We start from the raw sequence: 12707 nt of genomic DNA, 5'->3' as shown, positions 1-12707 counted from the left end.
GCGGCCCCAGCCCTAAGTCTAAAGCCACCGTCATGGTGGGTTCTCAACCACGCAGCAGAAGTGACCCCTGCGACATTACGACCCAGCTCCGACTCAGGACGTGGTCTTGACCCGTGAGCACGGTTCCCTCCTGCCTGTCCCGGCAGCCAGGCCTTTCAGGCTGGCCGGTGCGGCGCATCCACGGGCGGGACTCGGTGACGACTCGAGACTCCGCAGCCGCTGGCGTGTGAAGCCATGTGGGGTGCACACAACCGCAAAGGCCAGAAATCCAGCCAGGCTGTCCCTCCCGGGACAGAAACGCGGCTCCGCCGAGGGCCCGGCAGGCAACATTTGTCAACAGGACGTGGGGTCTTTTGTTGACTTCACGATGCCTCTTTCCCTGCGTTGCCGGCGAGCGTCCCCGCCTGGGAAACGTGTCTAGGAGACTCCGGTTTGGGGTTCTGTGGCCACAGAATGGCTTCTGGAAGAGGCTCGGACACAGGCGCCCCACCGCCCCAAAGTCTGGACCCCCCAAAGGTTTCTGCCACCTGCCACCACCTGCTTTAGCACCGGGTGCTGGATTTATAGATTAATATAACATCACAATTAATAGTAGGTCGATAAGCGACTTCTGTCTTCCAGATTATGCATGCTCAGTCTTTTTCCTTAATTTTTAAAGATTTCTTTACTTATGCATACAAGAACTGGGGTGCAAGTCGGAGGTGTGGGGGTGAGAGGATTCACCAGAGACAGAGCCGGGAGCAGAACAGGTGGATCTACTGAAATCCGCTGCTGAGGGGAGCAGTGGGGAGACAGGAGGGGTCTGCTGCGCCCTGTGGGCAGCTCCCTGGCCGGCCGGGGATGGAACTCAGGCTGCAGTGGCTGCGGACAGCTTCCCAGTGCTGAGACTTACCCCTGCACCACCAGCCAAAAGCTCATTTAGAACAAAACCCACCAGGCAAAATAATACATGTTTTGGCCACAGATCCCTGTGCAGGAAGCTGCGAAATAAGCCCGTGCCCCTAACGGGGACTTGGAAGCAATTCCTGCTGCTTATTTCCAAAGCCCGACGGCCCCGCTCACCTTCCGTCTTCTTCCAGTACACCTTCACCTGCAGCTGCCCGTCCTCGTGGAAGGGCGCCCCGATTTCCAGGGGGCTGGTGGGTCTCCTCCGCGGGAAGGGCGGCGGTGCTGCGACCCCGGCTTTTCTGCTCTCCCCAAGCTGCTCTTCTGCAACCAAGAACAACGTTCAAAATGACTCCACGCGCCGGGGTGGGGGGGGTTAGCTCTGCCAAACACTCCTCTGCCGCTGCGTCTCCAGCACCCTCAGAAAGCACCCCCTCCGGCGGCCCCACCAGCCCTTCTGTTCGTCGTTGGTCTCCGCTGCCTGCTTGTCCAAGTCAAATGAGCGCTGGCTGCCGGGCCGTTCACCCCTAAGTCGAGACCATCTCCCCGCGTTCTGGAGGTGTGGGGTCCCCTAAAAGGAGGCGGCAGGTCATCCTCCACGTGAGAGCGGCCATCACCCTATGCATCGCGTTTGAGAGCTCACCCCACGTACGTAGGAGGCATAAATATGATTTCCCCTGTAGCTGTTTTGCGTGGCACAAAGGACGCCTGCAAACGAATATCAAACAGCATCTCATGACAGCAACAGAGGTAGCTTCTCACGGCAGCACAGAGATGCCTGCTGCGAACCCCGAAATGGAAAGAGTCTGAGCCTGTCCAGCGGGTGTACGGGACACACGTCACACCGCCCGGCTGACCCACCTCAGTCACGGCTGCGGGCAGCCCATCTGAGAACTGCTGACATCACAGAGAGGCACCCCAAATTCCGATCACTGTCACTGGGAAGCATGAATGCGTTCGGCCACCGGGTGAAAGGCAAAGGCAGCAACCCATGTGCTGGGGAGCGGGGCACAGAGTCCCTTCCTTCAGTCGCTCTTTCTGCAAATATTTGGGGGTCACTTTGCAGGCACTGAGCTGGGAGCTGGGGCGAAGTTCCCCTAGTTACTCTGCTGAGCTCTGCACAGCTAGGGAGGCACAGGAGGAGGGAGACCCTGCCTGAGTCTGAGGAAGGCCTCTCACCTGTCTGTGCAACAGTAGCCGTAGAATTTCTGGGAACGTGAGTCCTTAGAACACATCATACACGTGACCCAAAGAATGTGGAAACACAGCTACAAAGAGTGTTCCGCCCGGCTGTCCTCACAGCACCGTTACTCACAGCCGCCAAGTCGCGGAACCCACCTGTATGCCCACAGACAATGACTGGATAAAGGGACTATGGAATATATACTCCGTGGAGTACTACGCAGTCATTAAAAAGGATGAAATGGTGCCTTTGGAGACTGAAATGATTGAACCTTGGGGTGATGATGCCAAGTGAAGTAAGCCGGCGAGTGGGGTGTTACTGGAGGGTTTCACACCTTTGTGGGATATTAAGCCAAGAAAACTGGCAAATCAAAACAAGAATAATTCATAGACTTTATGAAAAATATACTGTTTACCCAAGGGGGTGACAAGGGGCAGGGTATGTCCACTGGAGCCTTGCTGGGGGGGGGGTGAGGGAAGCATGTGCACTGAAGAAGGGGTGAAGTTGTACCCCCATATCACAACGTCATGCAATCGACTGGCAAATCTGTACAACTGGACAAAATAAAAAGAAGGCGCTTGCATAGATACGGGACGGCATTTGGTGAAGACACTGGGACCATCTGGACACACATTTTTAGCATGATTTCTCCCCATTGCGTGTTTAAAAACGGACACCCCAGCTCCTCGCTGCAAAGCACAGACACCGTAAGAACGATGTGCTGAGCGCCAGCGGCAGACAGGGGCAGTGCGCAGGAAAAGAAAACCCCACCCAGTGTGTCTTTGCACCCGGCCACTCAAGCCCGCAATCCCGGGTGCTCACTTGGGCTTCGGGTCTGGTTCTCGTCGGGAGGTTTTTCATTTTCCTGCTTCGTGCCTGCTGTCGGCGGGACACGCGCCATCCCTGCCTCCCACAGCCTGCAGGGCTCCCTTGTAACACGCTTCTTGATCCCTCCGGCCCCCCGCAAATTCACAGCCCTCTGCAGAGTGCAGGCCTCGGGCATCCCCATCAGTGAGGATTTCCCAAAACGGACCCAGCTTCTTGCACCTCCGCTTTCTGGGTTTTAAATGACCCAATTTCCCTTCACCTGGTCGTCCTGCTCAACCTGAACCCCGCCTGGCGAGAGCGCCTCGCCCTCCTGGCCCTGAGGGACACCCGCCCGGCATGGTCATCAGTGGGTCCTGGGCGGGAGGGACGAGGTCACCTTGCGCGGGCTTTCCTGGGGTGCATTCCCTTGCGTTGTAGCAAAAGAATCAAACCTTCTTTGTCTTCTTTCCTGGTGCTCCAGGCCTGGCTTAGTGAGCTCCGCACATTGTGTCTGTCACCCTGCAGCCCCCGTGACAGGCAGCAGAAGGGGTGAAGCTGTACTCCCCAAATTACATCGTCACGCATCGTCAGCTTTTCCATAACGGGTGTGGGTGGGAACAACTTGGGGGTTCTCTCAAGCGCTGATTTTCAATATGGTGCAAACCTAGCCTGCGTGTGACTGCATGTCGATAAAGTTTTATTGACAATGACAGGTGGGGGCCGGGAAGTGATCTGTGGGTGTCTTCTGCAGAGGCCCCCCTAGAAAGAGGGTTTTGCTTGCACCTGTGCATGCTGCAGGAGAAGACAGCGGGAGTGCAAGGTAGAGAGAGGGAACAAACCAGACAAGACCACCTCCTGTCAAGTTTACGCCCCCCCTCCTGCCCTGTCCACGAAGCAATTTGTAGGGTTTAGTAAAAAGGGTGCCGTAAAGCACCCCAGACCCTAAATATCGGCTTCAGCCACTCACAGGCTTTAGAAGTTGCCTACGTCGAAATTCTGCCCTTCCATGCGGGGCGTTCCAGCTTCCCGCCTTCCAGCTGGCCTGCTGGAGAGAACAGGGGAAGCTCGCTTTGACCACACGCTGAGAAGAAATGGGTTTTCCAGACTCCGTCTACTCTGCCTCTCCGGGCCGGCCCATCCAGCCACGCCTTGAGCGCGAGGGAACGGAGGGACCAGCTGGGTTCATATTTGGAATATTTTAGCGTCAACTGTTCAATAAAAGCCAGGAGGACTGAGAATATGCGCAGAATAGAGAGAAACTGGGGCGCCCCTGAGGCGGGGGGACCCGGCCTTGTCAGAAAATTAGCAAGGACGTGCCTCAGTGGCACCTCGTTAAAAAAAAAAGAGTGGCATAAAATCACCCCTCTGAGAAGCGGCGAGGGCTGGCTGAGGCGGCTCAGGAGTCCTCACAGCTACGAGAACTGAGGCGCGGCGCTGCTTTTCCAGACGACGACATCGGCATCATTTCACAGGCCGAGAGACGGGGGTCTTCTCGCACCCCGTCCTGACCGTGGAGAGCCGGGCGGGCTCTCCGGGCGATGAGGCAAGTGTGAAACACCTGCCACCCGTGGACCTGGGATCAGCCCTCGTACCTCCAAGACCGTCAGCTCACGTCCCCTCTGCACGGAGCTGTGTCCTCCGACCTTCACGGGACGCCCGGCCCAGAGGCGCGCACACCCGGCTCGCGCCTGCCCCGCGGTGATTGTGGTGCAGACGCCCCGGAGCGCGCAGCTCCAGAGGAGGAAAACTCACAAAGTCATTTATATGCTGACATTTACTGCTCTCTTGCCTATAAAATATAATTTCCCCTGCTTCTGCGCTGAAGTTGTAATTATCCTTCACCTGCAGCTGGTTCGTGCTGAAACAGGGGCGGTGTCCCCAGGACAGTCACGCACCGGGGTCGACGGGACTCCACCCGCGCCGGCATCCACACCCCGGCGAATCTTACAGCAGCCCCGGCCGGCAGCGCGGCCGGCCGCCGAGACCCAGACAGCGTGTGTCAAGACAGTGCTTTGCACAACTACTTCTCGTTTCACTTTTTTTTTTTACTGCTTTCTTGATTCCACATGAGCGGAATCAGGGACTCCTGACAACAAAGTGGACATTCAGGGCCAACCCTCACCTCTCCTCTTGGCCAGGAAACACGGGCTCTCGTTTTACAAGTCACCTCAACGCTCAGACGCAACCTCTCCACGGGAGGAGAGGGTGGAGGCTGCAGGAAGGCAGGGGACGAGACCGATTTGCTTTCGTAAATATTTATGGCCCGTGGCTTATTCCCGGGGCTGGGCAGCCGCCAGGAGCCCCCAGGGAGACCTGCCACAGCGTCCGGCCTGGACGTGTCTCGGGGGCTGTGGTTTTCCAAGCTGGGAAGAGTTGGGTCTAGACCCAGCACGTGCAGGAGGAAGCACGCTCTGATTTTGGAGGGCGGGGGTTGGGGGGGAGAAACATGCTGAAGGGCACACGGGTTTACATTCCTGCGAGACTCTGAGGCCGACCGGCCACTCTGTGACTCAGGGTGAGGGACGGGGCAGCGGCAGGGGGTGGATGGGAGAAGAGGCTGATGCCAGAGGCTCCCACGAGCTCACGGTTGCGTGAGGAGCCTGGGAAGAGAGGACGCCGGGCGTGCTGGGGAGCCCCGAGTCCCGTCCAAGTTCCGTGTGCAGGCTCGGCGCGAGGCCTCGGTGACATCACCTCCGCAGTGACAATGGGCTGGGTTCTTCTCCCGTTGCTTTTGGTTATGGGAATAAACATACATTAAAGTGTGGGAGTTTGCAACCCCAAACCAGCTTCTAATGGGGAAGGAATGTTGTTTATTGGAAAAGCCAGGAGGAGACTGAAAGGCGGGCTTCTTCTCACAATGGATGAAATCCCCACCACCGGCAGCAGCCAGGGAGGAGCAGGGGAGGCAGAAGTTTATGGGATTTGGGTCTGAAAAGGCATTCGGGATGGAAGGAGGGACATTTTGGAAAGGGTTCAGAGGGGTGGCGGGGAAGCAATGTTCGGTGTCTCTGCAACGAAGGAGAAATCTGGTACGTGATGAGCAGGACGGCAGACGCCTTGGCTTGCTCTCTGGAGAGCGGGGGTCTCAGAGTGTGGAAAAGCGGCAACGCTAATTAGGAGGCTTTCAATTAGAGGGGGCTGCCACCCGGCCAAGGGAAGAATTGGCAGATCCCACCTGAAGCTGGAGACAAGAGCACTTTCTGAAGAGCTGGACGCGCAGGGAGAAAGACAGCAGGAGCATGAAGACCGGCCTCCCGCCCGAAAGGTAGAGCAGGTGACGCCGTTGGCGGCAGGAGAGAGAGAAAGCCCGAGCTCAGACTGAGCTCAGCCGCCCAGCGCGGGGGCTCACTCAAGTGGGGTAAGGCCCGCCTGCGTAGACACACTCAGGCCGGGCCTCCCAGACGTGCCCTTGTGAATAAATGACTGAATTTGGAAGAACCGGGGAAGCAACCCCCCAGACAGAAACGTTTCCCCAGAATTTTCAGGGAAAGGCTGCACTGAGCCCGGACTCCCACGCAGAAGATCAGCCTCTTTCAAATCCACGACACCCCCAAACAGACAATTTCTCTGCTTCTCGAATTCTTTGAACGCTTCCTTGCCGGCAAACCTGCTCACTCGCATCCTGTGTTTCCCCCGGGGGTAGAGGCGATTCCAAGCCTCACCGTGCCGGGGGCGTCAGCCCTGCCTCTCCGACATGCGAACAGGCTTTGCGCAGGGCTCCCTCCCCGAGGACCAGGCCGCCGCAGGGACCAAGGCCAGGCCCCGCTCTCGTGAGCCGGCCGGCTTCCCAGAGCCCCCGCCAGGCAGCTGTGAGGAGCTCCGCGGTGCCCAGAGCCGCCTGGGCCCTGCTCCCTGGCCCGGGCCCACGTCCCTCAACACGGTGGACGCGCGTCAGAAAAACGGGAATCAGGGACTCGACGATTCAGTCGCTGCACTGGAAGGCAGCTGCCTTCAAGCGGTGATGGCGCCCACCGGCGAGCCCAGCGAGAGGGGGTGCCGCGTTCTCAGAGGGCACGCGATGTCGGGGCACAGGGCCAGGCACTTACTGTTGGCGGCGGGCGGTGAGGACGTGAAGTGCAGCGAGGCCTTGGCACTCTTCAGCCGCGTCTGGCCCCAGAAGGCCACGGCCTGCAGCTCCACGCCGTAGTCGCAGCCGGCCAGGAGCTGCTCCAGGACCACCGAGCTCTGGGACTGCAGGAGGAGGCAAGAGCAGGGGCGTCAGCCCACCCGGCCCCCCTCAGTAGCCCGCCAGGGAGTCGCCCCAGCGCCCCCGCCGGGCAGGTCGTCAGCGTCCCAGGGTCACGCTCTGCCGCGCGAGGATCTGGAGTCACCTTCACGCCAGGAACATTTCACGCAAAGGCCAAATCATCAAAATACACAACTGGGATGATCTTGAATTAAAACACTCTGAATGGGGCCTCCCCGGTGGCGCAGCGGTTGAGCGCTGGGTTGCGAAGCTGCCCGCGGCCTCAGCAGCGCCGGTTCGATCCCCGGCCGCCGGCAAGGCTCCCACATGGCGCGCAGACCTCTCCTGCTGCCCGCTGCTCCCCTCAGCAGTGTACTTCATCAGTCTGCCTGTTCTGCTCCCCGCTCTGGCTCTGGTGAATCCTCTCACCCCCGCACCTCTGGCCTGCACCCCACATCTTGTGCGCATAAGTAAATTTAAAAAAAGAAAGAACTAAGAAGCAGAGGCGACACGTGACGCAGCCTCGCCCTGCCGGCGTCTGCGCGGAGAGCACGAAGCGTCCGCTCGCGTGTCGCGTGCACGAGGGTTTCCTGCGGCCGTGATGCCCACAGCGGGGACAGCACGAGCTCGGACGGGCCCGAGAAGAGGCCCGTCCACGCCGAGGAACGCCGCTCACTCCCAAAGAGAGAGGAAAGGGTGCCGCTGACAGCAAGGCGGAAAGCGTCAGGGGGACCGACATGCAGCAGAGCGACAACGACAAGTACTGGCCGTCGACGTGACAGATGACGGACAGAGCGAGACAGTGACGGCAGCTCGTGGGTTGATGGACGACGGGCGGTTTCTGGAGGGCGGCTGCTGAGGTTCAGAGGGCGGGAAGGGAGAAGGAATTGAGGGGTGTAGGGGAGGGTGGTGGGAAAATGCAAGGACCTTAAAAAGCATGAAAAAGGAAAGGCCAAACGTTGTTCCGAAATTAGGCCCCTAAGCCAATGACTACCCGGAGTCTCCTCAGCGCGGAGGGACGTGAGTCATCCTGCACCTCCCACCCCCGCCCGCCCCCAGACGGCCCTTCACAGAGCAGGATTGTTTGTGATCAATCAACAGAGGCTGGTGCTGCCGTGTCCTTGGGAAAGTTGCAAATTGGCAGGAAGAGTATTGCTTTGATATTTCTTCTGAGCCCCCCCTGAGGAAATGGGCGCCCCAAGTCGGGGGGCCATCCGCTGGGGATGTCTCTTTGCTAACGGCTGACGGCCCACACCTGCAATGCGGGGGGAATCTACCGCGAGAGCCCAGGATCGGTGGTGGGACCGAGGTGGACACGGCCCTGGGACTCTGGACGTGGCGCTTGTGCTGTGGCTCGGAGGGTTCCCAGCACCCGGGCACGGAGCTCGTCGCTACGAGGAGTTTCCGACTGAGGTCGCAAGACAGCTCTTAAAATAGAGCCCGTGACCTCAGCGATGTCCACAAAGAGGTCTTGTCCGGGAAAGACGTGCCTCGCGGCGGCCGGCCGGCCGGCGGGCACCATCAGGAGGAGCTGTGTGCGGAGGGCGTGTGCCACGGGCAGTGTGAAAAGCAACGTCTACACGCGCCTAACACGCACACACGCGCCCTCGCTGAGTCCCAAGGTCCCCTCCGACCTTCCTGACCCTAAGCTCGGGTGCTGTCAGATGTCCACTCAGGACAGAGTGTGGCTCTGAAGGCACCCAAGGGTCCTGAGCTACTGCCACCACGCTGGGTAATGGCGCGCGCTTCCGGGGATGAGACGCCCTGGCTGGCTCCCGAGGGCTGGCGGCACCGCCTTTCCCGAGGACCAAGGGGGAGGCTGGAGCTGGACTGCGGTGGACGCCCCCGCGGGTGGCCCGGCAGCCCCAGCAGCCACCAGCTGTGTCCCCCTGAGAGCCAGCGCCGGCCGATCAATCTCCTTAACAACCGTCTTCAAAGAAGTGCAACAAAATTCCCTGTTAAAAGAGCATTTCTTTGAAAACCCGCAGAGTCTGAGCCCCCAGGGAACGGACCGACGACATGGTCTCGGCAGACGGAGCCACGGCCCCCGGGGAGAGGATGTTGTGATTTCTCACGCTCGCCTGTGTTTTCCTGACTTCCCCTCTTACTTCCAACGCGTCTGCGTTTCACGCAGAGACTCGGGGTTCGCAGGAGCCAGGGCCTGCCTCCCGGAGCAGAAGCCCTTCGTCACGCGCGGTCTGGGAGTCCCGCTACTCCAGACCAAGGCATTATTGGTGCAAATTCACAGTTCGGGTGTTTTCAAAGTGACACACACTGCAAGTGAACTGCCTCCCCAGCCCTCGTGCTGCTGGGTGACTGCTGGGGTGTGTGGGTGCGGCTGGGGGGGGATCAACATCTCATCAGGGTGCGTTTTGCTTTGATTCCTGGGGTGACACAGCTTCCCCTCTCAGCTGTTTCTGCGCGATAAGCTGCCACTATCCCTTGTTGCAAAGGTCTCAGAATAAAAGTTGGAAGTGTCAGAATGTTCCCTAACAAGGAAGCCAAAATGGCATCAAATAGCTATTTAATGGGCTTTCGGAGCCAGGTTGGACGTGGCCCATGGCACAGATACTGGGATCGAGCGTGCCAAAAAAATAAATAAAAGTCTTGTCACCCTTTCTGAAGCCTTTTTAGACACTTCTCTGGAATGCAGCTTCATCAGCGAGGGGGAAGGTGTTTGTTTTTATGACACAGGTCCGGGAATGTCTCCTGCAGAACGTGGCGTCGCTCTTCGGTGCACCCAACATTTACACGAGCAGAATGTGCTTTATCACACACGCCACGTTGCAGGACACTCCCTTGGCATCTGCAGAGGAAACTATTCCAAGCTCTCTAAATCCATGAGAAACACCTACCCCCCGCCCGCCTTCCCTGAGCTGCTTGCTCTTCCACGGACTACGCCGCAGGTGGGAAGGGCTCGCGGCAGCTCAGTGACGGCTCTTGAATTGAAAGGGTCTCTACAAGGACTCGCTGGAAGGAACCTGCGTGGAGGGACACTGGGGGTCTTTCTCTGGCCACCCACTTCCTTTGCTGTCTGGCGTCGGGCTCGCCTTGGGACGCTCGGCAGCTGGGGGCTAACGCTGACTGCCTCGGGGACTGTGGGCACAGCTGCCGTGCGTGGGCGTCCTGGCTCCCGGGCGGGGAGGCCCCTCCGAGTCCCCACAGCCTCCGGGGCACTCACCCCATGCACGGTCTTCCTGCGTTTCTTCTTGGTTGGGACCAGGGACTTGCCGCTGACCTCCCAGTTCCAGAACACCTTGTAGTGGTGCACAGGCACGTCCGGCTCCTCCGGCGGGTCCCACGCCACCGTCACGGTCACCGTCCCGTCCTCGTTGGCGCTGGAGTTGGCCAGGCGGAGGTTGGTGGGGGCCGGGGAGGAGGAGGGATCTGGAGTTGCGGGAAATAAGCACAGAGTGAGGTCCCCCCGGAGGTCACCAATTCAAACACGGGCTACACAGCGAGAAGAGAGGCGTGTCCAGGCCCCCTGTCGTGTCCAGGACCCACGCTGGCGCTGCAGCCCAGCCACTGGCCACGAGGAGCTGACACCCCGTAACTCGGGGGGGAAGGCAATGTAACGGGGCTGAGATGACACAGACACAGGTCAACAAGGGCTGCCCCGAGCACTCTGGGGAGATCGAAATCCCCCTCACACCGGGCTTGTCCGCCTCTCACCGGCCCCGTGGCTTGGCCCCTGGCACCAGCGGAGAGCCACAGCGAGGCCGCCCCGCCCTGGGTCCACACGCCCAGTGAGATGATTCACACACGCACCGTGTCTCAATTTCACCGTCTCTGCCCTGGCACCGGACCCAACGCCGCCCAGGCCGTCAGGACAGATCGGGTTCTGAAATTACTAGTCTGCAACCTCGGTCTAAGGCACGTACACGGGTGACGAAGCACAGGCGGAGCTCGAGGGCCTCCTTCGGCCCCGCCACCACCTCGGCAGGCGGGGAGGCCGCTCAGCCCCGCACACCAGCCACGAGGGTCTGAAGACGCCTTCCCGGGAGGCGGCGCCGCCACGTGACGTAAGGTGCCACCCGCGCGAGGGCGGGCCGGGCACAGCCAGGCCGACAGCCGGGCCAAGACGGGGCGCGGGGTCCACGCTTTACACTCGGGATTGGCTGAGGGTCGGAATGACGGAGACGAGCTGCATTTAACAAGGTCCTCTCCAAGGACGTGCGGCCGGGGGAGCGTCGGCGGTGAGTTTTGAGCGTGAGAGCAGCTCTTCGTTGCTTCTTTAGCCCAGAGGCTGGGCACAGGCCATCGGCCCTGCTGTCGATCGAGCCGTTCGCAGGCGGCCCACGTGGGAGCAAGGCCCGCGCACGCCCCGCAGCCTGTTGACTGGAGACCGTCGTGCAGAACGCACGGGCGCTGCGGGCAGGAGCCGCGGGGAAGCCGGCTCAGCGCCCAAACCCCGCCCGCTGCGTCCCCCCCGAGGCGGGGAGGGTGGCCAGGGAGCAGCCGCCTTCCGCTTCCACTTTCTGCGTCAAGGCCACAAAAGAGCAAGTGGCGGCTGCGATGAGGCCATGAAGCTGTTTGTCATTTTAATTTTTAACATGCAGCCAATTTTCCTTCTCAAATATCCAGGAGAGCGTACAGAAGTTGAATCAGAAATGACCCCAGTCTCCTCTATTTTGGTCTTTCCGACGCCATCAGAAATGAGTGATTTGAGGTCTTGGCTAAGCTAGCCATGCACTTTGCACTCAGGGGCGTGTGTGTGCAAGAAAAACATGCCCGAACTGTCTTCCCTGGGAAGAGGAAAAGCATGCAACGAAGCTACCGACTCCTCTAAGAACAACTCAGAATTTTCTGCTGAAAAAAAAATAGGTGTTCTAAGGGGACGGGATTCTATGTGGAAATAAATGAGCTAAAAGGAAATGGACGTTGTGGTTGATCCGCTCTGGCAAACTGCAGGCCGGTGCCGTGGAAAACATCACCCGGAAGGAGGGACTGACGAGGGTTTTAGCTTTTCCGTGAAGATGAAGGCCACGGGCCGCGAGGACCAGGCGCTGGGCTGAAACTGAAGGACACCCATTTCTCGCCCCCGGGAATTTTACTTTTCTTTGGAGTGGGGTTCACGGTCAAGCCTCCCCTCACCCAGCCTCCGCCGGCGAGACCGCGAGCTGCTCCATTCGGACACACGGGAGAACGCGTCCTCCCTGCACACCGTTCCCTTGGAAGCCAGGCGTCTCCCTTGAGGCATTCTTAGGCCCCTGGAGCCCTTGAAACTGGAACAGTGTCAGCCCTGGAGCTCACCAGGAATAAACGGGCTTTTATTAAATGAAAACACACCCTGTGGGGGCACATTATGGTCACCGTGAAGCTGCGGCTCTGTTCCTGCCTGTCCCGATACGTCTGGCGTGGGACGTTGCCAATCTTCGGTTCTTGCACTTTTGCAAAGAAAAATCCCCACGCGGCATTCGCGGTCGGCGCTAGCGTGGTCCAGGGAAGATGCATCACAGAATGATCAGAGCATGAGAGACCTACTAAGCGCTGGAAGACACTTCCTCCAGGGTGTGGGGAAGGATGCAAGGCCATTTCCAAGGTGGCGCCACACTCTACCTGACCCCCTCTCACCCAATGCAGAGCAGGGCCTTCCGGGGAGAAAATGTGTAAATAATCCCTCCAAAATACAATTGAGACGCCAGA

At 59.4% G+C, this 12707-nt stretch overlaps 1 protein-coding gene across 2 annotated transcripts in view; it reads right to left on the bottom strand.

Annotated features, from left to right (window-relative positions):
* The window catches only part of ANOS1 (anosmin 1), a 254317-nt gene that overhangs the window by 5628 nt on the left and 235982 nt on the right, over positions 1 to 12707 (bottom strand). For both annotated transcript variants that reach the window (XM_054695862.1, XM_037512734.1), the window contains 3 exons: positions 10243 to 10448; positions 6922 to 7066; positions 1063 to 1209 (listed from right to left, as the gene is read on the bottom strand). In XM_054695862.1, the coding sequence (XP_054551837.1) occupies positions 1063 to 1209; positions 6922 to 7066; positions 10243 to 10448 (498 nt within the window). The remainder of the gene's footprint in view (positions 1 to 1062; positions 1210 to 6921; positions 7067 to 10242; positions 10449 to 12707) is intronic.

This window comes from Talpa occidentalis, unplaced genomic scaffold (genome assembly GCF_014898055.3).
Source record: "Talpa occidentalis isolate TD23 unplaced genomic scaffold, MPIMG_talOcc4v2.1 talOcc4.15, whole genome shotgun sequence".
Taxonomy (NCBI): Eukaryota; Metazoa; Chordata; class Mammalia; order Eulipotyphla; family Talpidae; genus Talpa; species Talpa occidentalis.
Note: the sequence above shows the minus strand (reverse complement) of the source record. Positions and strands in the feature narration are given on the sequence as shown.